Here is a 27,406-nt window from a genome sequence, read left to right on the forward strand (position 1 = left end):
AGGAACAAATGGTCCTTAAACTACAAGGGTAGACACATAAGGTTAGCAGCAGACTTGTCCACCAAAACTTGGCAGGCCAGAAGGGAGTGGCAGGAAATATTCAATATGCTGAATAAAAAAAATATGGAGCCAAGAATCATTGATCCAACAAGGCTGTCATTCAGAATAGAAGGAGAGATAAAGACTTTCCCAGACAAAGAAAAAATATGAGAGTTCATGACTACTAAAGCAACCCTTCAAGAAATTTTAAGGAGGACTCTTTGAGAAAAAAAAAAAAAAGACCAAAGCAGCAAAGACTACAAAGGGCCAGACAACATCACCAGAAACATGAAATCTAAAGATAACACAATAACACTAAATTCATATATTTCAATAATCACTCTGAATGTAAATGGACTAAATGCTCCAATCAAAAGGTATAGGGTATCAGAACAGATAAAAAAAAAAAAAAACAAGATACATCTATATACTGCTGTGAAGGAACTCAGTTTATACCTGAGGACACCTGCAGAGTGAAAGTGAGGGGATGGTGAACCATCTATCATGCTAATGTATATCAAAGGAAAGCCGAAGTAACCACACTTCTTTCATACAAACTAGATTTTATTTATTTGTTTATTTGTTTATTTATTTATTTATTTACAATTTTTTAATGCTTACTTATTTTTGAGAGAGAGACAGAGTGTGAGTGGGGGAGGAGCATAGAGAGAGAGAAACACAGAATCCGAAGCAGGTTCCAGGCTCTAGGATGTCAGCACAGAGCCCAAGGCAGTGCTCAAACTCATGAACCACAAGATCATGACCTGAGCCGAAGTCTGATGCTTACTGACTGAGCCACCCAGGTTACCATACAACTAGATTTTAAAGCAAAGACTGTAGCTAGAAGTTAAGATGGGCATTATATAATATTTAAGTGGCTTATCCATCAAAAATATCAAAAAATTGTAAATATATATGCCCCCAAGTTGGAAGAACATGAATATGTAAATCTAATAGTAATAAACATAGAGAAATTCATTGATAGTAACACCATAATAGTAGAAGACTTTAATACCCCACTTATAGGAAAGGAGAGATCATCTAAGCAGAAAAGCAAAGAGGAAACAATGGATTTGAATGACATAGTGTATTGGATGAACTTAAATATATTTACAACATTTCATCCTAAAGCAGCAGAGTACACATTCTTTTTGGTGCATATGTAATGTTCTCAAGAATAAATCACATAATGTGTCACAAATCAGCCCTCAACAGGTACAAAAGATAGAGATCATAGCATACATTTTTTTCAGATCACAACATTATGAAAATTCAAGTCAACCACAAGAAAACATTTGGAAATCTCTCAAATATGTGGAGGTTAAAGAACATCCTACTAAAGAATGAATGGGTGAGACAAGAAATTAAAGATGAAGTAAAAAGTCCATGAAAGCAAATGAAAATAAAAACATGACAGTCCAAACCATTTGGGATGCAGCAAAGGCAGTTCTAAGAGGAGAGTACATTGCAGTTCAGGCCTATCTGAAAAAGCAAGAAAGGTTCCAAATACACATCCTAAACTTACACCTAAAGTACCTAGAAAAGGAGCAGTAAGTAAAGCAAAAAAGGCAGCAGAAGAAGGGAAATAATAAAGATCAATGCAGAAATACATGATATATAAACAAACAAAAAACATGGTAGAACAGATCAATGAAACTAAAAGTTGGTTTTTTGAAAGAATAAACAAAACTGATAAACCCTTAGCTAGACTTCTCAAAAAGAAAAAAAAAAATAAGAGAGGATCCAAATAGGCCAAATCACATATGGAACAGGACAGATCACAACCAACACCAAGAAATACAACCAATTATAAGAGAATACTATGAAATATTATATGCCAAAAACTGGACAATCTGGATGAAATGCACAAATTCCTAGACAGTCACACACTACCAAAACTCAATCAGGAAGAAACAGAAAATGTGAATAGGCCAATAAGCAGCAAAGAAATTGAATCAGTTATCAAAAATGTCCCAACAAAATAAGAGTCCTGGGCCAGATGGTTTCCCAGGGGAATTCTACCAGACATGTAAAGCAGAGTTAATACATATTCTCAAACTTTTCCAAAAAATAGAAATGGAAGGAAAGCTTCCAAACTCATTCTATGAAGCCAGCATTACCTTGATTCCAAAACCAGTCAAAGACTCCTCTAAAAAGGAGAATTACAGGCCAATATCCCTGATAAACGTGGATGTAAAAATTCTCAACAAGATATTAGGAAATCAAATTCAATAGTACATTAAAAGGATTATTCACCATGATTAAGTGGAATTTATTTCTGGGCTTTAGGGCTCATTTAATATTTGTAACTCAATCAATTTGATAAAACACATTAATAAAGGATAAGAACCATATGATCCTTTCAATAGATGAATAAAAAGCATTTGACAAAATGTAGCATCCTTTCTTGATAAAAACCCTGAAGAAAGTAGGGATAGAAGGGAATATACCTCAACATCATAAAAGTCATATATGCAAGGCCCATAGCTAATATCATCCCTAATGGGGAAAAACTGTCAGGAAAACAACAATGGGATGTTCACTCTCACCATTGTTGTCCAACATAGTACTGGGAACCCTAGCATCAGCAATCAGACAACAAAAAGCAATAAAAGGCATACAAATTGGCAAATAAGAAGTCAAACTTTCACTCTTCACAGATGACATGATACTCTACATGGCAAATCTAAAAGACCCAACGAAAAATCTGCTAGAACTGATATGCGAATTCAGCCAAGTCACAGGATATAAAATGAACATACAGAAGTTTGTTACATTTCTATACACAAGTACTGAAGCAGCAGAAAGAGAAATCAAGAAATCAATCCCATTTACAATTGCAACAAAAACCATAAGATAACTAGGAATAAATCTAACCAAAGAGGTAAAAAATCTGTTTGTTGAAAACTTTGGAAAGTTTATGAAAGAAACTGAAGGAGAAACACAGAAATGGAGAACATTCCATGTCCATGGATTGGAAGAAAAACATATTGTTAAAATGTCTATACTACCAAAGCAATCTACACATTCAATACAATCATTATCGAAATAACAGCAGCATTCTTCACAGAGTTACAAGAAACAATCCTAAAATTTTATGGATCCAGAAAAGACCCTGAATAGCCAAAGTAATGCTGACAAAGGAAAGCAAAGCTGGAGGCATCACAATTCCGGACGTCAAGCTGTATTACAGAGCTCTAATCATCAAGACAGTACGGTACTAGCACAAAAACAGACGCAAAGATCGATGGAACAGAATAGAAAACCCAGAAATGGACCCATAAATATATGGACAACTAATCTTAGACAAAGAGGGAAAGAGTATCCAATGTAAAAAAGATGGTATCTTCAGCAAATGGTGCTGGGAAAACTGGACAGCAACATGTAGAAGAATGAAACTGGACTACTTTCTTACACCATGCACAAAAATAAATTCAAAATGTGTGACAGGAAACCATCAAAATAATAGACAAGAAAACAGGCAACAACCTCTTGACCTTGGTTGGAGCAACTTCTTACTAGACATGTCTCCAGAGGCATGGGAAACAAAAGTAAAAATGAAATATTAGGACATCATCAAAATAAAAATATTCTGCACAGTGAAGGAAATAATCAACAAAACTAAAAGACAACTGATGAAATGGGAGAAGATATATGCAAATGACATATCAGATAAAGGGTTAGTATCCAAAATCTATGAGGATCTTGTCAAACTCAACACCCAAGAAACAAATAATACAATAAATAAATGGGCAGAAGACATGAATAGACTCTTTTTCAAAGACATCCAGACGCCTAACCTGAGAAGATTCTGAATATCACTCATCATTCAGGAAGTAGAAATCAAAACCACGATGACACACCACTTCACACCTGTTAGAATGGCTAAAATTAACAACTTAGGAAACAAGAGATTTTGGCGACGATATGGAGTAAAAGGAACCCTTTTGCACTGTTGGTGGGAATGCAAACTGGTGCAACTACTCTGGAAACCAGTGTGGAGTTTCCTCAAAAAATTAAAAATAGAACTGCCCTATGACCCAGTAATTGCACAACCAGGAATTTATCCAAAGTATACAAAAATGCTGACTCAAAGGGGCATATGTACCCCAACGTTTATATCAGTGCTATCAACAATAGCCAAATTATGGAAAGAGCCCAAATATCCATCCACTGATAAATGGATTAAGAAGATGTGGTATATATATATACAATGGAATACTACCTAGCAATCAAAAAGAATGAAATCCTGTCATTTGCGACAATGTGGATGGAACTAGAGTGTATTATGCTAGTGAAATAAGTTAAGCAGAGAAAGACAAATATCATATGATTTCACTCACATGTGGAATTTAATAAACACAACAGATGGACATAGGGGAAGGGAAGGAAAAATAAGATAAAAGCACAGAGGGGGGCAAACCATAAGAGATTCTTAAATACAGAGAACAAACTGAGGGTTGCTGGAGGGGTGTTGGGTGGGGGAATGGGCTAAATGGGTGATGGGCATTAAGGAGGGCACTTGTTGAGATGAGCACTGGGTGTTATTTGTAAATAATGAATCACTGGGTTCTATTCCTGAAACCAATACTACACTGTATGTTAACTTATTGAATTTAAATTAAAAAAATAAGTGTATAAATTAAAATAGTAATGAAAAAATTTATCTTTTTACTCTTCTCAAAAATTCTGATCACACTTTTTTTAGAGAGCGTTGGTAACAAAAATCAAGGAATTAAATTATAATAGAATTATTCCTTTAGCACTATGCATTTTATTTCAAAATATTGAAAATATACTCTCTTAAGCCACACACTGAGTAGTCTTATTTTTCTTAATTATAATAAGGCCCTATGTAGAATTCTCATTGTGCCAATTCTTAATAGTCCATTTTTAAGTGTTTTCATCTTAAGCAAGTATAGTTGCACAATTATGATGGATTCAAACTGAAACTTTTAAATGATTTGTGACTTTGTTTCCTTGTATAGCTGTATATAATAAAAGTTGACTTTTTTTTCATAATTCAATTCCTTTGCTTTCTTTATGAAGACATAGGAAGCAAAATAACAGGCCTGCTCCTCAACTACAAGTTTTAATATGCTAATACTTCAAATGTTTAGAATCCAAATTTGCTATTGTATTTGGAGGAGGGGTTGGCAAGGGTCAAGATATATAGTCCTCTGGAAATTTTTGTAAAGAAGACATACAGATGGCCAACAGACACATGAAAAGATGCATTTCATCATCAGGAAATGCAAATCGATACCACAATGAGTTACCACCTTACAATTATCAAATGGCTAGAATCAAAAAGACAAGTAATAACAAGTATTAGCAAGGATGTGGAAAATAGGAAGCCTCGTGCACTGTTGATGGGAATGTTAAGTAAATTGGTACAACCAGTGTGGAAAGCAGTATGGAGATCCCTCAAAAAATAAATAAATAAATAAATAGAAATAGAAATACCATATGATCTAATAATATTAGTAGTATTTACACAAAGAAAACAAAAATACTAATTGAAAAAGATATATGCACCCCTGTGTTTATTGCAGTATTATTTACAATACCCAAGATATGGAAGCAACCCAAATGTCCATCCATATGTGAATGGATAAAGAAGATAGGATATGTGTGTGTGTGTATGTGTGTGTGATGGGATATTATTACACAGCCATAAAAGATTAGAGCTTGCCATATTCAACAACATGGATGGACCTGGAGGGTATTATCTAAGTAAAATGAGTCAGACTGGGAAAGACAAATACCATATAATTTTACTCTTAAGTGAAATATAAAAAAAAATGAATAACAAATAAAAAGCAGAATCAGACCTATAAATACAGAGACAAGATGGTGGTTTCTAGATAGTATTAGGTGGTGGTATGGGCAAAATGGGTGAAGAGGAATGGGAGATGCATGCTTCCAGTTATGGAATAAGTAAGCCACAGAAATAAAATGTATGGCATAGGGAATATAGTCACTGGTAATGAAATAGCATTGTATGGTGACAGACAGTAGCTGCACTTGTGGTGAGCACAGCATAATGTATAGAGTTGTTAAATCACTATGTTGTACAACTGCAACTAATGTAACATTGTGTGTCATCTATACCTCCCCCAAAAAGATATACAGTCCTTTTACTTCTAGAATTTGTATGTTAGATACATTATAATTTGAATAATGTTCACAACATGTCTTTGGCTAATTATTTTGTTTGACTTTTTAATAATTTCAAAGTCAAGGTTACATACATTTATATAATTCAAACCACTTTTAAAACTAATATGATTTTAAATCAGGGCAACAAGCAGAGTAAAGAGAATTAATAAAGTATTACCCAATTTCCTAAATCTATAAATTTTACTACATTATGGGTTTTCTTAGGATATCCTCTATAGAAATACATGTTACAGGAAAATTAATTCATTTTGGGTGGCATCTCCTAGATATATTTTTATTAAGATATAAGTCCTATAATAGAAGGGGAGAATATAACTACAACTTACTCCTTGACAATGAAGATAGTCAACTGTCTTAATTATTACAAACAGTACATCACTAGCTTCCCGTTCTGAGAAACACTTTTTTTTGAGAATACGGTCAAGTAGTTCTCCTCCTTTCATTAAATCCGTAACAAGGTAAACATATCTACCATCATCATAAACCTAAAAAAAAAAATTAATGTTATTTTTTATTATAATTCTTAAATGTTAAAATTATATTTACTTTCCTTTTCTAGTGAACCTCTAGTGGTCAAAAAGGACATTATCCCTTTACTGTTAATATAGTACAGACTACACTGAAGATTAAACTGGATAAACAACCTCCTACAGTCTTGAGATATGTAAAACATATAATTTTATTAACTTTTGAAGTTGTAAATTATACTTCATCAAATTATATAAATGGAACAATAGGAATCTGTGCCTCTAAAATGGAATCTATCTTATTTTTTTACTATATTATAGCCACTTCTGTTCCCTACTAACAATAAGCTTCCTTCTGGCAGTAAACACATTGTTTTTAAATATCATTCCCAAAATCCATTATCTATATGGTGTCTTAAATATTTATTGAATTCAACTAGTATATCAAGGAAAATAAATAAGAGAAATACATGTACCCTTTCACTAGGGCATGTGAGATGTTAGTGTATATGGTGTGTGTGTGTGTCTGTGTGTGTGTGTGTGTATAACAAACTACTGCTTAAAGATTACAAATCAAAATGCATAATACTATTTCACTCAAGAAACAATCCATAATGTTATAGCTATTTACTGTATAACCAAGAAAGTAAAATATTTTAGAATTTGGCAGTTTCCCAATCTCCTATATCTTCTATATTTATAGTACTATAGGATAATAAATGATGCTGGCTATAATGTTGACTAGTTAATGAGGTAGAATATATTCAAGTAATCAGGACACTCTCATTCACCTATCATCATAGTTCCTTTTTGATGTTGTATAAGAAGGGTAGGAGTATAGAATCACAGGGGGGAAAAAGAACTGAAGTGGGAAATTTAAGAATTTTGAGATTTTCTGGCATAAAAGTAGAATATACCATAAACAGGAAAAGTTTCAAAAAGAAAATAAAGTACCAAGTCATAACTTCATTATCTTATTATCTGATATATAGATTTTAGATACCTACATCCTTTAAAGTAATAATGTTGGGGTGTTGTCCATAGCGCATTAATATTTCAATTTCTTCTGAAGGGTCTCTCTTACTTTTGTCAATGATCTAAGAAATAAGAAAAATCTCAGAGAAAACCAAATTATTTTCTTTACCTAAAAGTGAATGAAATATTTTAATTTGGTCATATTTTAAGCAAACACTTAAAACTGAAGAATGATGCCTACTTCGCATTATTTTAACATTTAAAAATTTCCTATAATGAAACTTCACAATAAAAAATGCACCATCCTTAACACTTTCCTATATTCTAGATAACTGAAACTAAACCAACTGATAATGTGATTCAAATATGACAGTAATTGTCACAATTGAACAATTTTAACATATTATATTAAAATAAAACTAAAACAAGACATTCATGAAATACACCATTCCTCCAAAATAAAGTTTTAGAAATGCAAATGAAAATATTAAGTCTTAAGACTTTTCCTCATTATTTTATCTTTGCTATCTCCACTTGCTTCACTGAAAAATGTCTGTCAGTTAACCTTTAATTTATATATATATATAAACAAACAAAACAGTTAGACTCAGATAATACCTTCACTGCAAATTCCATGTTCGTAGCTGTATGTATGCATCGCTTGCAAACAGAATAGGAGCCAACACCAATATCTTCTTTTAGTTCATATAATTCAGCAAATTGTCCGGAATTTCCATTTATCTGTTTTTTTTTTAAAAGTAAGATACTAAGGAGAATGAAATATGTTCACTTTTTTATCTTCTCTCCTAAATATACATTAATCTTAAATATTTTAAAAAATATTTTAGATAAGTTTTATCAGTATTTGTAAAAGTTTTAAAGAGATTCTGAGCTGATCCTAAATTTTAGGTTTTCTAGATCCCCAAAGCCAATACAATAAATCAACCAGCTTATACACTGCCATTACACTTTTCTTGCCAGAGGAGATTACGTAAATATAAGTAAAGGTTAATTACTGTCTGCTTTTTTTCCAAAACATATTGTGACACCTTTAAATCATATTATACATAGAGATCAATTTAGAAGTTAAACATCATTTAAAAATTACTGTAAATCCATTAGCAATAACTGAAAGAAATAGTTATCCCTACACTGAATAATCTGATTAGGTGGAATTTACCTGAACAATTGGTAACACATTTGCACTTGTAACAGGAGTGATTTTATATTCTTCTGCAATAGAAGTTGCCACAAAGCTGAATCCTTTGAAGAGTTGATGAGCATTAGCACTAGCTGGCAAACCAGGAGAATCTAATATCCAAATAATATTATTTAATTAGAACTACACAGAATTATGTGATATGAAATGTTAGCATTTCTTTAAATATAAAAGAAACCATTAAATGCTACCATCAGACATAGTATATCATGTGTTTGATTAATCGTATATTATCTGTCTCCTCATGCTAGTATGCAAGCCCCATGGATTGTAATTGTTGCCTCCCTGTTCACTGCTACATCTTCACTGCTTAGTACGTTCAATATTTGTTGGCATTCAATATTTGCTGGATGAACATGTGAAATACATGCTACTATAAGTAGAACTTATTAAATTATAAATTTTACGAGTCCGTTATATATGTCATGTCTTACCTCCTACCCCTTAACCTATAATTCATTAGCATGTGAAAGGACATTTAAAATAAGGAAGAAAAAATTTTACCCTTTGCTCTAGCCCCTACTTCCCTTATAAATATTTCCTATTTAAATCCTCTGTTTGAAAGATGTGCAACAATGATGTATATAAGTTCTGCACTTTCATAAAGGGCAATCAATTATCTGCAAACTTAAAAATCATTTAGTTTTACCTAAGAAGCTAGTTTATTTTTTAACCATCTAATTGAATGAAAGCCCCGATGTTACATATAAACAAATATGCAATACCTTTAGGTGTTTTTGCAGTAAATTCAGGATCAAAACAAAAAGTATCATCTGGTTTTCCAGAAGCCGGTTTGAAAGGAGGTTGAACTTCTCTTCTATATAATTTCTAGAAGAAACAACAGGGTAGCGCAAAATCATATTAACACTCTAAAATTATATTTTGTAAGGGAAAGCAGAACATAATATTCACAGTCTTTAACAGAAGCTCACAATTTAATAAATAAAATTTTAACAGGCTTCAGATACCCATTAACCAAATTGTCAAAATTTGAGAGATAATATACACAATGAAACAAGACCAGGAAACACAGCACTGATGCCAAAGGTTGTATTCACAAGGAATGATATTCTATTTTGATATCAAAAACTGACTTGAATTTGCGGGGCACCTGGGTGGCGCAGTCGGTTAAGCGTCCGACTTCAGCCAGGTCACGATCTCGCGGTCCGTGAGTTCGAGCCCCGCGTCAGGCTCTGGGCTGATGGCTCGGAGCCTGTTTCCGATTCTGTGTCTCCCTCTCTCTCTGCCCCTCCCCCGTTCATGCTCTGTCTCTCTCTGTCCCAAAAATAAATAAAAAACGTTGAAAAAAAAATTTAAAAAAAAAAAAAACTGACTTGAATTTGCATTAGTAAAATAACCATACAGAATATACCACAATGTGACCATGCAGAAACACCTGGCAACATTCAAGAATTTCAAAATTAATAGACTATCTTCAAGAAGTATATATTTCACCTAAAACATTTTGTTTTTACATTAAAAATGCATTAAATACACTGTTTATGACTCTTCTTATATAATTCAAAAATGTAATCTTGTCCAAAATTTAAATTCCTAAAATTTATGTTTTTGAAACACATTTAAAACATCTTAAAATGTATACAATCTACTCCCATTTTTTGAAAGCAACTTTTTTAAAAGGTCACAGACCCACAGTGGGGGAATATTAATAGAGAATTACTTTGATTTTCGTTTATTTAAATAAATAAACATTATATTCTTTTGTTATTTAAGTTAAACACAATGGACATAAACTGTTTAGATATGAGAATGATGAAAAAAAGGAATTTGCAGTTTGTATACTTAAGAAGAAAGGAAGAGTAGATAAGCATTAGAAAAAAAAATAATAAACCAGTGAAGAAATGGGCAGAAGACATGAATAGACATTTTTCTAAAGAAGACACCCAGATGGCCAAAAGACACATGAAAAGATGTTCAACGTCACTCCTCATCAGGGAAATACAAATCAAAACCACACTGAGATACCACATCATGCCGGTCAGGGTGGCTAAAATGAACAAATCAGGAGACTATAGATGTTGGAGAGGATGTGGAGAAACAGGAACCCTCTTGCACTGCTGGTGGGAATGCAAACGGGTGCAGCCACTCTGGAAAGTAGTGTGGAGGTTCCTCAAAAAATTAAAAATAGATCTACGCTATGACCCAGCAATAGCACTGCTAGGAATTTACCTGAGGGATAGAGGAGTGCTGATGCATAGGGGCACTTGTACCCCAATGTTTATAGCAGCACTTTCAACAATAGCCAAATTATGGAAAGAGCCTAAATGTCCATCAATTGATGAATGGATAAAGAAGATGTGGTTTATATATACAATGGAGTAATACTTGACAATGAGAAAGAATGAAATCTGGTCATTTGTAGCAATGTGGATGGAACTGGAGAGTATTATGCTAAGTGAAATAAGTCAGGCAAAGAAACACAGTTACCATATGTTTTCACTCATATGTGGATCCTGAGAAACTTAACAGAGAACCATGGGGGAGGGGAAGGGGGGGAAGTTACAGAGAGGGAGGGAGGCAAACCATAAAAGACTTAAATACTGAGAACAAGCTGAGGGTTGATGGGGGGGTGGGGGAGAGGGGAAAGTGGGTGATGGGCATTGAGGAGGGCACCTGCTGGGATGAGCACTGGGTGTTTTATGGAAAACAATCTGGCAATAAATTATGTTTAAAAGAAAAAAGGGGAAAAAAAGTGACACAGGGATAAAAGGACACCAGGGAAAGAAGCACATACATATAACACAGGGCAGACTCCCATGTAGCGTGCCCATTGAGTGGTCTTTTAGGGTATTAATACTAACGGTTTCTGTTATGCAGTTTTACAATTATAAAAAAGTCACTTTTTCCAAGTTTTTATTTAAATTCCAGCTAGTTAACAAACAGTGCAATATTAATTTCAAGTATATAATTTAGTGATTCATCACTTACATACCACGCCCCGTGCTCATCATAACAGGTGCCCTCCTTAATGCCCATCACCTGTTTAACCCATTCCTCCATCCACTATCATTTTGTTCTCTAGAGTTAAGAGTCTCTTTCTTGGTTTGCCTTTTCTTCCCCGTATGTTCATCTGTTTTGTTTCTTAAATTCCACATATGAGTGATATCATATGGGATCTTTCTCTGACTGACTTATTTTGCTTAGCATAGTGCACTCTAGCTACATCCATGTCATTGCAAATGGCAAGATTTCATTAGTATTTAATGGCTGAGTAATATTCTATTCTATATATATACTACAACTTCTTTTTATATTCGTCAGTTTATGAACATTTGTGTTCCTTCCATACTTTGGCTATTGCTGATAGTACTGTTGTAAACATTGGGGTGCATTTATCCCTTCTTTTTTTTATCATTTGGGCAAATTCCTAGTAGTAGAATTTCTGGATAGTAGGGTAGTTGTACCTTTATGTGAGGAACCTCCATACTGTTTTCCCAGAGTGGCTTCACCAATTTGCATTCCCACCAACAGTATAAGAAGGTTCCCCTTTCTCCAAATCTGTTGCTTCCTGGGTTGTTAATTTTAGCCATTCTGACTTGTATGAGGTGAAATCTCACTGTAGTTTTGATTTGTATTTCCCTGATGATGAGTGAAGTTGATTATCTTTTTATGTGTCTGTTGGCCATCTGGATGTCTTTGAAAAAATGTCTATTCATGTCTTCTGCACACTTTTGTTTGGATTATTCATTTTTTGGGTGTTGAGTTTTATAAGTTCTTTATAGATTTTGGATATTAGCCCTTTATCAGATATGTCATTTACAAATATCTTCCCCAATTCTGTTGATTGCCTTTTAGTTTTGTTGATTGTTTCCTTCACTGTGCAGAGACTTTTTACCTGTTAAGTGTGGTTATCTACCACATTTATATTGGGGAGTATGAAGGAGGAAGAGAAATGAATTAGAATTCATTTTCTTTAAGAATTTGCCTTATCATTCACCTCCTCACCTCTATCTCTTCCTCCTTCACATTCCCCAACCTAGAACAGAGGAAAATAGTAACCACACTTAACAGGTAAAACATATGAGAGACAAAAATTTACTAAATATCATCCACACACCTACTGGTTCAAGGTAATTGCCATGACATCTACGCCTCTAAGTAAAACCCTCATATCAAAAAAAAAAAAAAAGGATTAAGTTTATCAGCAAAGCCCAAATATGAGCATTTTATTCTTCAGTGTTAATTCATATTAAGTCACTCAGTGACAAAGTTTCTACTGAACTTACAACTGAACTTACATTCCAGTCAACATTTGCAAAAAAAAGATGTCTTTTGATTTCCTCAACTCCTTCTGAACCTATAAAAAAGGAAATAATTTTTTACTGGTATAATTATTTTTAATCTTTCTACCTGGCTTCTCTGCTGTTATCTGTACAAACAAATACACCTTTCATATACTCCTTGCAGTGAAATGTTTATTATTTCTTATTTGATATTTTGGGTTTTTTTCAATTTAATATAATAAAACATAACTGATGCTCACACTGAAGCATATAAAGTATGATAAAATAATGAAATTCCTTCTAAATCAAATAAAAATAATGTTTAACATATCACTAAAACATATATATATGTATATATATATATATATATACATATATATATGTATATATATTTCACAATTAAACTTATGGCTTAGTATCTCAAAGCCAAATTACAAAGTGAAATATAATAAAGTGATATTAAAATTTTAACACAAAAATTAAATAATATAATCACATTTGGATCCAGGGAAAGGCTATCAGAAAGTGACCAAATAATGAGTGGCTATGGAAACATATTGATCTCAAAGAATACTTGAAGGGACAAAATAATTACCTTCAAATATCTAAAAAGATTACCTATATAAGGGAGAATTCTGTGAATTATTTCAAAAGAAGTAATCCATATGATATACATAATGACATATATTAAATGGAAGTTCTGAATAGCTAGACTATTGTTAAATCATGGACAAAACAGAGTTTACTGGATCTATGTGCTTACAAAATGCAAACTCCTAGGTACAAATATATAGCAGCAGTAAATGAACTAGGCCAGGAAACATAAAGGTACAATGATCCTCCCAAAACAAGCAGTGTATTTTTGTAAAAGTTAAGGCAATAAATAATACCCAGTCTATTTGCTGGATTTCTTTTGAATAACATCCTTAGTAGACTTTGTGCTTCAGCACTAAGAAACTGAGGCATTCCGAGTTTTGCTCTGAAAAAGATTTTTAGAAAATTTCATTTAAATCTAGACATACTTTAAACTGACAAATCTCAAAAAGAACTTAAAAGAATGTTTTAACAATGAAAAATAATGTCCCTTATATGGTAGGAGAAGAAAATAAGACAGTGTGAAAAAGTGTTCTTTTGTGTCAATTGAAAACAAGTTTCAAGAAACTGAAAACAAGGAATTTTTCCCAGAAGAAAAAGAAAATAACTGTTTACACTTACTTTAATATCATATTCATGGTCTCATTTCTGTCTTTACCTTGAAATGGCAGAGTACCAGTAAGCATTTCAAACTAAAACAAACAAAAAGTAACACATAATTTGCCAGAGCTTAGAATATATGATAAAATTTTTTAGGAAAACACTGAGACTTGTAATACATGATCATCAAATGATGAAGGATCTACATGATAGGTCAAAATAGGAACAGAAAAGTAAGTCAATTAAGGAAATGCACTCCTGGTACCTCACTATGTATAGCCCAACTGATAGGTGACCTGTAGCAAATGAAACCAACCAGTTTTTCTTTTTTTTCAGTCCTATCTAATCTGGCTAGGTTCCCAAACCAAAGCAATTTGAAAATAGATACACAGCATTTTCTTTTAAACCAAAGATATGGTCTTAAAGCAAACATTTAACAATGAATGGAAAGTAAAACTAAGCAGGGAACCATTTCAAATTCATAAGTGCTTTGTACAACTGAACTAATATTACACTCTATATTAACTAACTGGAATTTAATGTTTATTTATTTTTGAGAGAGAGAGAGAGAGAGACAGAGAGAGAGAGAGAGAGAGAGAGAAAGAGAGCATGAGTGGGGGGGGGTGCAGAGAGAGAGGGAGACACAGAATCCGAAGCAGGCTCCAGGCTCTGAGCTGTCAGCACAGAGGCCGTCGCGGGGCTCGAACTCACGAACCGTGAGGTCGTGACCTGAGCTGAAGTCGGATGCTCAACCTACTGAGCCAGCCAGGTACCCCTGGAATTTAAATAAAACCTTAAAAAAGAAGATACACAAAAGGCCAATAAGCACATGAAAAAATGCTTAACATCATTGGTCATTAGGGAAATTAAAAAAAAGAAAGATGTAACCATTCTCATTCTCCTCACTCCAAAAAGCAATAAAAAAAGAACAAGAAAGCTACACATGTACACCAGTATCTTAAAAAAAATAAGAAAGCTGTACATGGCATAAAAATAAACATTTTCCCTAAGATATTTAATTGCAATGTAGATTACTAGAACATTAAATAATGGTGTAAAAAACTAGTTTTGAAAATGAAGATCATTATACTTCACTAAAAAGAAAAGTTTTTATATCTCTAATATTTAAATCTTGAACTTAGATTCAGTAATGACTTTGGCTTCAGTCCTCTGCTCATTTATCTGAATTCATAACCTTAGTTAGATTATTAATTCAACCCTTTCCTATATATTGATGACTTTCAAATCTGTTCCAGCCTCAATCTCTCTCAAGTCCTAGTTCTCCCTACCAAATCTACAGTAATGTTTCTCAACTGGATGTTGAAGAAGTAGGGGCAGGGGCCACAGAAAGAGAAAGAAGACAAAGAAAGTATGGTATATGGGGATCGTCTCTCTCAAGCTCCAGGCCTCTGCTTCCAAATTTAAAGTTATTGTTCTCTATTGGTGACCAGAGTAGCAGAGGTGGTAATGGCAAGGACAAAAAGTGGGAGCATATTATACTGGAATCCACCTCCCACCTAAATTAAATTGCATGTTGGCTGAGTAGTATTTTTAAAGGTCTCCAGATGATTCTGATCCTGTCTCCACTGATCCCTCCTAATTTATTACCACCAAGGGTTTAACCACAAACCTGTAATAACCTATGCAACATGTTATAAATAAACTATTTCTCCACTTCCAAAACCAGTTGCCCTTTCAAGGTATGTCTTTTCTGCTGAACTATCATTCTTTTCAAACTCCCTAAAGTTCATAAATTTTAGAGGTGTTTTTATCTTTGACCTTCACCCTCTCCACCTGTGACATTAAATCAGCTATTAAGATCAGCCACTTCTTCCTTTGACATATATTTAAGATTTCATCTTTTATATTCTATAATATTACAAGTGTCTTGTAAGGAGACCTTGTTGGTCTCCCTACTTCCAGTTTCCTCTTTTTACAATCCATTTATACAATGCTGTCAAGGCTAATCTTCTTTAAATAAATTTTTCTCTAATTACTATCTTGTTAAAGAACTACAAAATTTGGGGTGTCTGGGTGGCTCGTGTCAGTTAAGCATCTGACTATTGATATTGGCTCAGGTCATGATCTCACAGTTCATGAGATCCTTGCTTGGGATTCATTCTCTCTCTCTCTCTCTCTCTCTCTCTCTCTCTCTGTCCCTGCCCTTTCAAAATTAATAAAGATGAAAAATTAATAAACATTAAAAAAAGAATCTACAAAAGTTTCCTACTACTCAGAGTATTGCATGCAAATGCTTATTGGCATATAGTCTCATTTCCTCCACCATCACCCTCATTCTCTACTACTATTCTACTCAAACTAGTTGTCTAGGTCTTGCTACTAATATGATCCTTCTTGATTTGCAGCTATTTAAATTTTTCTACCATTCCAGGATTAATCTAAGCTCCACCTCCTCCACTTTTCCTACATCAACTTATATGATTTCTTGCCTGAATTCCTAAGGTATATTTTTGGATGGTTCAATTAGCTATTTCAATTGTTTCCCTAAGCAGATTGTATGCCTTCTTTGGTCATGGAAAATGTCAAAATTATATCTTCAGTTTTTTGCTACCCCACTATCCTACACAAATGTCAGGTTTATAATAGGCCCTAATATATTGAAGTGTCATATAGTATGTTATAAAGTAATAAATAGGCAAAATGGATTATCAGCAAGATGGATTATACAAACAAATTGATTCAACAGCTATTCACTTAGTGCCCTACTTGATACTGAAAATATACTCTTAATTTATACCAAATTAGTCAGTTTTTATGCCTGCTATGCTAGGTACCATGACAGATGAAAAGTAGCATGAGACATGACTGCTCTCCACAAAAAGTTTAGTCTTTCTAGGGACATGCATGAAACAATTTGACAATAAGTTTATGGTAAGGTGCTAAATTCTGTGATACCCAAGTAAAATAGTATATGGTATTTTTTTAAGTTTATTATTTTTGAGAAAGCTGGGAAGGGGCAAAGAGAGAGAGGGAGAGATAATTCCAGGCAGGCTCTGCACCATCAGTGTGGAGCCTGATGTGGGGTTCAAACCCATGAACCGCGAGATCATGACTTGAGCTGAAACCAAGTGTCGAGCACTTAACTGACTGAGCCACCCAGGCAATCCCCCGCCCCAGTGTGACATTTAAACAAAGTATCCTGGGGATGCCTGGGTGGCTCAGTCAGTTAAGCATCCGACTTTGGCTCAGGTCATGATCTCACAGTTCGTGAGTTTGAGCCCTGCATCGGGTTCTGTGTTGATAGCTCAGAGCCTGGAACCTGCTTCAGATTCTGGGTCTCTCTCTCTCTCTCTCTCTCTCCCCCTCCCCTGCTCATGCTCTCTCTCTCTCTCTCTCTCTCTCTCTCTCTCTCTGAAATAAATACGCGTTAAAAAAATTAAACAAAGTATTCTGAAATCTAAAATCTGGTAAGCCTTTTTCTAAGTTTCAAATTTGAATAGCTTATAAAAGAATGCTACCATTTACCTTTTCATCTAGAAACTTTAAAATAAATCAGAATACCAAAATCGTAATTATTCCTTTATAACAGCTAGCCAATCAGAAGGTTTTTTTTAAATAATCATGAATTATCAAAACTCTATTCTCACCTAACACATTCCAAAATTTAAAACAAAATTCTAAATAATATTAATTTTATATTGGCATAATTTAAAAATAATACTACTTACCATAAGTACACCATATGACCACCAATCAGCACTTTGGGAGTGGCCTCTCCTATTTACTACTTCAGGAGCCATGTACTCCACTGTACCACAAAATGAGTAAGCCTTCTTTTCTTGATCTACAGATTCCTTACTGAGTCCAAAATCTATGATAACAATGTGACAGAAAAATATATCTGAAGATACTCAGAAAATAGAAACTACCAAAGGAAACAAAACTATGTGTTAGAACTTAAAACAATTCATGGATGGGCTATAATTACTCTTAAGAAAGCTCCGGTGAGACAAATAATGGAAAACAGCCTGTATTTCATGATACCATTTTAAGAGCATTTAGAGATTGCTCAGTTAAATTCCATCCTCAAAATACATCTTTTCATATTTATATTAGTATATCATTCAGCAATTTTGAGAGGTCAACAATTAAATCATCAAAGCTGTCATAGTGTTCTAAGTTTTAAAATAGACTAAGACACAAAAGAGACACTTTTTAAAACACTAAAAAAGCAAATTATGCTTTTGAGCTTCCATTTTTGTTTAAGGCTTTCAAAGAGCTAAAGGTACCAATATATAAAAAACAATCATTCCTATGTATTAGCAGTGAAAATTGGAAGTTGAAATGTAAAAAGTACCATTTATAATACCACCAAAAAAACCTGCATGAAATCCACAGGCATAAATATACAAAGTAGATGTAAGACCTGCATGCTAAAAACTAGAAACACCTATGAAAGAAATCAAAGTAGATCTAAATAAGTGGAGAGATATATTGCATGCATGGTTTGGAAGATTCAATGTTGTTAAAGATATCAAGTCCCAAAATACTGATCTACAGTGTCAATGAAACTTTAATAAAAGTCCCAGTAAGATTTATTTTGTAAAAATAAAAGAAAACTAAACTTAAAATTTATAAAAAAGACTCAAGAAAATAGAATAGCCAAAATAATTTTGATGAAGAAAACCAATGAAGGACTTACACAACTTCACTTCAAAACTTATGATAAAGCTACAGTAATCAAGAAAGTGTGGCATTGGAGAAAGGCTACATGTGTATATATCAATGCAAAAGGAGAGTGCCCAAGAATAGACTAACACATACAGTTCTTCTATAATGCTTGTTTTGAAAATGCAAATTTATTCCAACGTGATTGATATATTAGAGAACAATTTAAGCATAACACAAATTTCAAATGGGTTTGACTTAATGTGTGGTTTATATGCAATTTTGTCTATAAGAAACACTAGGTCAGACACTATAAAACTGAACCTAGCTGGGGGTGCCTGGGTGGCTCAGTCAGTTAAGTGTCTGACTTTGGCTCAGTTTGTGATCTCAGTTGATGAGTTAGAGACCCACATAGGGCTCTCTGCTGTCAGCACAGAGCCTGCTTTAGATCCTCTGTAGCCCTCGCTCTACCCCTCACCCCATCTCAAAAATAAATACTTAAAAAAATGCACCTAGTTGAACCAAGCCAAGTAATGATAGAAACATGCACATACCCCAAACATCTGCCAGATTTCAGCTCATTGTGTATTATGAGCTACTACTGCCCACCTGTAGTGTTACAATCTTCCTCCCAATTCCACATAATCTATCTTCTACCACTTCACAATAACCAACGTACTGCAACCTTTCTGACAACAATTCTACAGGCAAATATCAGGATTTTTTTCAAGGTAAGGTACCTTTTTATTGTAGTATTTACATATTCTTAAACATTTAGATTATGTAAAACAATGTTGTCATTTTTATCAACTTCTTTAGTGTGCACTGGTTATATATTTGAGTGTTAAATCCCTAACCCCATTTCTCCCATAAATCCTGTGCTTTTTATTATATGTAATTATTCACAGTGAAGTGATGTTTTAAAAGATCACATGTGCACATGTGCTGTATTAGAACTTGCTATATATTGTCAATTAATTCCTGATAAAGGTGTAAAAGCAATTCCATGAAGAAAGTTCTTAACAACAAATGGTGACAGAACAATAGGATTAATATCTTATTAATCCTCATACCAAAAACATCCTCATACCATAAAAAATTAACTAAACATGAACCACAGAACTAAATGTAAAACATAAAACTAAAATTTTCAAAAGAATAAAAAGAAAATCTTTGTGATCTTTTGTTAGGCAATGATTTCTAAGATACAACATCAAAATATAATTCATGAAAGAAAAACATTGATAAATGGACTTTATCAGAATCAAAGCTGCTCTTCAAAAAATACTGTTCAGAGAAGAAAAAAGAAGCTACAGACTGGAGAAAATATTTGCAAACTGCATACTTGATATAGCTCTTGTATTTGGAGTATATTTAAAAACTCAAAATTCAATAATAAGAAAATAATACACATTTTTAAATGGGCAAAAGATCTGAACAGACATTTCTCCAGATAAATAAATGCATAAAAAGATGCTCACTGTTGTGAGTTATCAGGGACATTCAAATTAAAACCCCAATGAGATACTACTACATGCCTATTAGTAGAGCTAAAATAAAAATACTGACAATACCAAGTAATGGCAAGGATGTAGATAGAGCAAGTAGAGCTCTCCTATGTTGCTGATGGGTATACAAAATGGTACAACCACTTGGAAAACAGTTTGGAGATTTCTCACTAAGTTAAAAATACACTTACCATATGACCAAGCAATCCTATTCCTTTGGTATTTACTCAAGTGAAATAAAAATTTATATTCATATAAAACCTGCACATGAATATTTACAGTGGCTTTATTTATTACTTTCAAACTGGAAACAACCCAAATACCCCTTAATTGGGGATTAGACAAGCAAACCATGGTATCATCATAAAATGGAACACTATTCAGCAATAAAAAATAAACTGATACATACAAAATATAGATTAATCTCAAATGCACTTTATTAAGTAAATGAAGTCAGACTCAAAAGGCTATTTACTATATGCCTCTGTGTACATTACATTGTGAAAAAGGTGAAACTGTAAGGACAGAAAGCAGATGGATGTTTAGGTAGGGTAAAAAGGAAGGTCAAAAGGACTTATGCAGAAATTGTGGAGAGTGGTAGAACTGTATTATACCTCTTTTTTATTTCAAGTTTTTATATAAATTCTAGTTGGTTAATATATATGGTAAAACTGGTTTTCGATGTAGAATTTAGTGATTCCTCACTTACATAATCTTGATGTTGGTGGTGGGAATACAACTAAATGTATTTGTTAAAGTTTGCAGAACTATAGATAAGAAAGTGATTTTTTTAAATTAAACTTTATATTTTGAGACAATTGTAAACTCACATGCAGTTATGTGAAATACTACAAGAGATCCTATTTACCTTTTACCCAGTCCCCCCCACCCATGGTAACATCTTACAAAACTTATATTATAATATCACAGCCACAATACTGACAAGGATGTTGCCATGATACAGAATAGTTCCATCACCACAAGGATCTGAAGAATGAGTTTTACTGTATGTAAATTATATCTTAATTCTATAAGTGATAAAAAAAAGCTGTAGCCCTACATTGCTCTTAAAATAAAATCCAACATTAATAATTTTATCATCCCTCAAAACTAATTTTCTAACCATGTTTAATATTTTCATTTAAAATTCATTTATCCTTGTATAATAACTTGAATGAATTATTATTTTTAACATAATAAATTTTTTCAATGTACTATTATTAGTTTCTTTCTCTACATTTTGAGACTTTTAAACTCTTGCACATTCCATTTCAAAGATGAAATATAATAAAGGCTAGTCTTCAAGGTCAGTTCAGCTGAATATAACAACATACCTTGCAGAGAAGAACACTGGTTTCTTTGGCCATTCCACAGAGGAGGAGAAAGGGAAGAGAATTTTCTTATCCTCCATTACCTTTCAGAGATTTGTACCACTCCATAGAGGTCCTCTGCTGTTTTTTTTTTTCTGACAAAACTGACATTTAACACTAGAATTTGCTCAGCAATCAATTGACAAAAAAAAACTTTTATGATAATAAGACTTAGCTACAAGATTAAATAAAACATATGTTAATTCGTAATTTCTCCAACCCACTATTTTAAAAACAAAATGCAGAGTTCAGCTACAAAAAGGCTCCTTTTGGAGAGGGAGGGCGGTATATCTTTGTAACCTTAAATGATTCTATGATTTTAAAATTTAAAAGCCTGCCTAGAAAACAATAATAAGTATTTACTACGAGTAAAAGTAATCTCAGTGACTAATTTGCAGATAACCATAAAAATTATTAAAACTATTTTAGTGTATACATTTTCTCTTAAATATCTAGTTCAAGTGTTGTGTGATATAAATTTCTGACACTGTATATTTTTTATCCATTCTCTTTATATAAATTACCCTACATTATGTCCCTCAGAAAACACATTATAGCAACTACAGAGAGTTCAAATCAATTGTGTGTTCAATTTATGGTTTTTAGTGGGATATTATGAGTAAATATTATTTTCTAAACCAGGCAAGTCATATTACATGGTTAATTTTATATAGACTATAAGGTGGGGTGTTTCAGAAAAAAGTAAGACATAAAAACAATATAAATAATATATTGACATGTGTGCAGATATTTTCAGGGTACTTATTCTCATTCTACTGATCTTATTTTATGCAATCATAATCTTGGTATGAAGTCAATTAGGCTCAAAGCATAGTCATAGCAATGAACCTCTCTATAGTCCACTGCCATTCCAGCTAACCTGTTAAACATTAAGTGTATTCTTTACATTTAGAGGATTTTTAAAGTAGACAGGTCAAAAGAAAGATATTGCCTGTCTCTGGTACTTTTGACTGTAGTATTCAAAATGGGAGGAAGAAGATAGGAAAAATAAGAGGAAAAGGAGAGGAAGACCGAAGAAAGACACACAAAAATTAAAAAAGATAGGAAGAAAAAGAGAAGGAAATAATAAAAAGAAAATAAGTTAAATGAAATAATGAAAAAAACATTATTAGAATATTTACTATGAATGGTCACACTTTAACCAACCTGATTGGGATGTTATGAGGTTAAATTCATAAATTTATTACTCATTTAAAAACTTTGAATTAAGCTATAATTATAAAATAGTGTAAATTACCTAATATTCATTATTGTATATTTCTTCAAAGAAATTTTTATGGCATCTTGAGGAAAATAGATCGAATTGTGCATATATATATTTTTTTTAACAATTAAATCTAATATGTGCATATATATATTGTTTTAACAATTAAATCTATTTTCCTTAAGATGCCATAAAGATTTCTTTGAAGACATATACAATAATGAATGCATATATATGTGCATATATATATATATATATATCACATTTTCTTCCTGTTACAAGCCTTCTGTCCTTTGTTTATAAGTTAACATTTACTCTAACTATTCTTTCCTCCTCAGCCAGTTTAAGTCCAAAATCTATAAAAGAAAAATTCACATTACAAGACTAAATATAAAATATAAATATAAAACAAATTGACATCATTATTCTCTTACTGGAGAAAAGAGATATAGGTAGGATTTATTCTAATTTTTTCCCACCTCCTTTCTTCATTCCTTACAAAACAAGTATACTGTAGTTTTTAAATGAAAATAATTAAATTCTAACCAACTTTGCAACAAAAACTTGAATGCTATAAAAAATTATATAATACATAAAATCTCAAAACTATTATTCTCTCTTCCTATTTTTTTTTCCTTTTCCTCTTTCAATCCCTTTAAATCTACTTTGTATCTTTTAAATATGAAAAAGAGAACCAGGCTATGAATTAAAAAGATTTACTAAACTTTATTTGAGCTTGGTCACATTTTCCTGAGCTTTCAAGTTAACAGCTTTATACTTTATTTTTACATTGAAGCAGTATACTTAGGAATTTAAAGCAACTTACCTTTAAAGTGTACTGGTCCAAAATTCTCTGTAAAGACCACATCTTCATTTTATTTCTGTTTTAATATTCTGATAATTAAATAAAGATTTTACTATCTATTTATAACATAAGTAGCCTTTCGAGATTGACTCACTCAGCATAATGCCCTTGAGTCCATCCAAGTTGTTGCATATATCAAGAGTTCTTTCCTTTTTACTGATGGGTAGTACTCCATTGTATGGATGTATCAGTTTGTTTATCCATTCATTCTCTGAAGGACATTTGGGACATTTCCAGTCTTGGGCTATTACAAATAGAGCTGCTATGAAAATTCGTGTATAGGTTTTTATGTGCATATAAGTTTTTATTTCTCTAGGATAAATGTCCAGAATGGGTACTGTGTGGTTGCATTTATATCATATTCTCAACATAACAAAACTAGAGTTGTAGAATAAATAAGTGATACCAGATGTGAGAGTAGGAGGAGGGAAGACATAACTGTAAATGGGAAGCACAAGAGAGTTCTTTTGCAATTGTAGAACAATTTTGCATATTCATTATAGTGGTAATAAAATATATATGTGATAAAAATGCCATAGAATTATACACAAACAAAAAAATACATGCATGCGAAAACTAGTGAAATCCAAGTAAAGTATATGGTCCAGTGAATTGTACTATACCAATTAATTTCCAGGGTTTAATAAAGCACTGCAGTTTCATAAGATGTTACCATTGGAGAAAGCTGAGTGACAGGTACACAGGTCCTCTCAGTACTATTTTTGCAACTTACTATGAGTCTACAATTATTTGAAAATGAAAAATTTTTAAATGGTATAATAGATATATTTTATGCCTAAGAATCCTGTAAGGATTTAGCACCTTGTCTTATAGTAAACCCTCAATATTCAAAATAAGGAAAAATAAAACATGTTTTCACAAATAAAGAAAAAAAGGAACTTCTGATTCTGAAATACTTGGTTTAAAAGTTTATAATTCACTACACTTCAAACATGATAACTACTTATGATAAATCTTATAGTTGAGATTAACTAAGATAATGTTTTTACCTAGCATGCCAAATGTCATTTGATAATTAGGATAGTGACTCTATTGTATACATTTTTGGTATTACAATTAGAACATATTGAGAGCTACCTTATCTACTTTTTAAATGAATTTTAGTTCACTAAAGAGATGAATAAAATACAAATTAAGTCAAAGAAAAAAGAAAACAGGCTTAGTCAGATATATATTAAATAAAATTATAAAATAGAGTAAAATAAGAAAATCTGCATACCTGTTAACTTGATATGTCCTATTTCATCAAGCAAAATGCTGTAAATCAAAATTCACACTCAACAAGATGGAATCAAATATTTTTATATATTCATTTACATAAAAATCATCATAAACTTAAAAATGGTATCTATTTGATTTACTGGAAAATATTTAAATGATTAATTTAAAATCAATGAGTATCTCGGTGAGCCTGGATGGTTCAGTCAGTTAAAGCATCTGGCTTCGTCTCAGGTCATGATCTCAAGGCTCATGAGTTCGAGTCCTGCATCATGCTCTGTGCTGACAGCTCAGAGCCTGGAGCCTGCTTGGGATTTTGTGTCTCCTTCTCTCTTTCCCTTCCCCACGTGCACTCTCTCTCTCTCTCTCTCTCCTCTCTCTCTCTCAAAAATAAACATTAAAAAAATTTTAAAAATCAATGGGTACCTCATAAAGATTACTTGTTATAAATAAGTTTCATATAATTGCATAATTCATGTATATTTTCACATAATTTTAAAAACAAAACAGTGGAGAAAACTGTAATTATAGAAATACTGGTGACAGGGATTCATAAGGAGAATATAGCCTTACTTTTCTGGTTTCAGGTCTCTATATACAATTCCTAATTGGTGCAGATGATCCAAAGCAAGTGCCAGTTCTGCAAGGTAGAATTTCACATCTTCCTCTGTAAACAGAACCTAGAATGCAATAATTTACCATTTCATCGTTTCTTCAATATTGAATTTTTAAAATTTACTTCTTTAAAAATGAATAAACAGACAAATCTAGGTTAATTAAAAAAAATAAGATAAGTAGGTAGATGAAATTAACTCTTTAGGAATCCTTCTCTTTAATACTGTTTTAATGCAAATCTTCCTAAAACATATTATGGAGTTTATATATCTTCTACATTGAATGTACTCTGCAGGATTTACCTTTTTGTAACACTTTAGTGTCATAATGCAATTATTAATTTTAGTACTCTGCTACAATGTAGTCATATTCTCAGGATCTTTGAAGTTTATAGGATATTTTGGTGTACCATTGGTAATTCCACTATTTCTACATTTTCTCTTTCACTGTCTACTAGAACTTCTCAGGAATTTCACTATTAACAGCTCTAACTAACCCAAAGTTTCTAGTATACCAACACAAGATGTTAAATTAGTAACTCTTACATTAAATAAGTTCTAAACCCAGTGTCTAACCTAAAGAGCAGCTCTAGGCCCCTTCTGCTGGTAAAGTACTTGGGTTTAATGATATTTTATTCCTTATTTTGTACCTGGGAATAAAGCTGCTATGGTGAAGTGAAAAGAGCACTGGAATTAGAATCAGATTAGCAGTGTAATGTTTGACATGTTACTTAGCCCTCTAGGCTTTAGTTTCTAAAACTGTAAAATAAGGATAATAACACTTGCTATATCTACCTAACAAGGTTATTTTAAAAGCCATATTAGGGGGCTTGTGTGGCTCATTCAGTTAAGCGTCTGACTTCAGCTCAGGTCATGATCTCACAGCTTGTGGGTTCAAGCCCCATGTCGGGGTCTGTGCTGACAGCTCAGAGCCTGGAGCCTGCTTCAGATTCTGTGTCTCCCTCTCTCTCTCTGTGCCTCCCCCTCTCACACTCTGTCTCTCTCTCTCAAAAAAATTAACATTAACTTTTTGGAAAAAACATATTAGTTTATGTGGAAAAAAGCTTTGTAAATTGTAGAATGCTATGCATTTAACCATGAGGCATAATTATTATAGGTTTATGTCTATATTCATTCCTGAGTGTTAAATTTACACACAAAATTGGGTACTACTCAAACATTAGATGTAATTTTTAAGATTTATCAAAGGCTTCTGAATGGCAAAAAAAATAACTTGTCTAGAAATTAGCTATTTTCATTAAAGAAATCTCTGAATTATTAGGAAAGCTCAAAATTTGAATGAAACATCATAAAATCTTATAACTAAACTGCCTATTTATTATTATGGTCACTGAATTACATAATACAAACTTAGGTTACTAGTAAAATTTCAGAGAATGAGCAGTTAAAGATAAATTTTGAAACTCTGCCTACTCCTGAAAATGATCTATAGAAAAACAAAGTTGTGCATTATCTAAATTTCAGAGTTCATCTGAATATAATGGTAAAAGTATATGAACATAATTTTCACTTGATACTTTATGAAGAATAAATATGTTTGTTACTTATTTAACTTCTCAGGAAGGTTAATCAAAACTTTTATTTAAACCTAACACATAAGAAAACCTTAAACAA

At 32.5% G+C, this 27,406-nt stretch overlaps 1 protein-coding gene across 3 annotated transcripts in view; it reads right to left on the bottom strand.

Moving 5' to 3' along the window:
* Positions 1-27,406, bottom strand: part of RPS6KA6 (ribosomal protein S6 kinase A6) — a 241,591-nt gene that overhangs the window by 57,306 nt on the left and 156,879 nt on the right. For 2 of the 3 annotated variants that reach the window (XM_058712431.1, XM_058712429.1), the window contains exons 7-18: positions 25,731-25,837; positions 25,159-25,196; positions 24,013-24,162; positions 18,011-18,153; positions 14,343-14,413; positions 14,018-14,106; positions 13,143-13,201; positions 9,609-9,711; positions 8,845-8,975; positions 8,283-8,405; positions 7,697-7,786; positions 6,549-6,707 (exon numbers count right to left, since the gene is read on the bottom strand). In XM_058712431.1, the coding sequence (XP_058568414.1) occupies positions 6,549-6,707; positions 7,697-7,786; positions 8,283-8,405; positions 8,845-8,975; positions 9,609-9,711; positions 13,143-13,201; positions 14,018-14,106; positions 14,343-14,413; positions 18,011-18,153; positions 24,013-24,162; positions 25,159-25,196; positions 25,731-25,837 (1,263 nt within the window). The remainder of the gene's footprint in view (positions 1-6,548; positions 6,708-7,696; positions 7,787-8,282; positions 8,406-8,844; positions 8,976-9,608; positions 9,712-13,142; positions 13,202-14,017; positions 14,107-14,342; positions 14,414-18,010; positions 18,154-24,012; positions 24,163-25,158; positions 25,197-25,730; positions 25,838-27,406) is intronic. The other variant, XM_058712430.1, reaches the window with a different exon arrangement.

The sequence above is a fragment of the Neofelis nebulosa genome, chromosome X (assembly GCF_028018385.1).
Source record: "Neofelis nebulosa isolate mNeoNeb1 chromosome X, mNeoNeb1.pri, whole genome shotgun sequence".
In the NCBI taxonomy this organism is placed as follows: domain Eukaryota; kingdom Metazoa; phylum Chordata; class Mammalia; order Carnivora; family Felidae; genus Neofelis; species Neofelis nebulosa.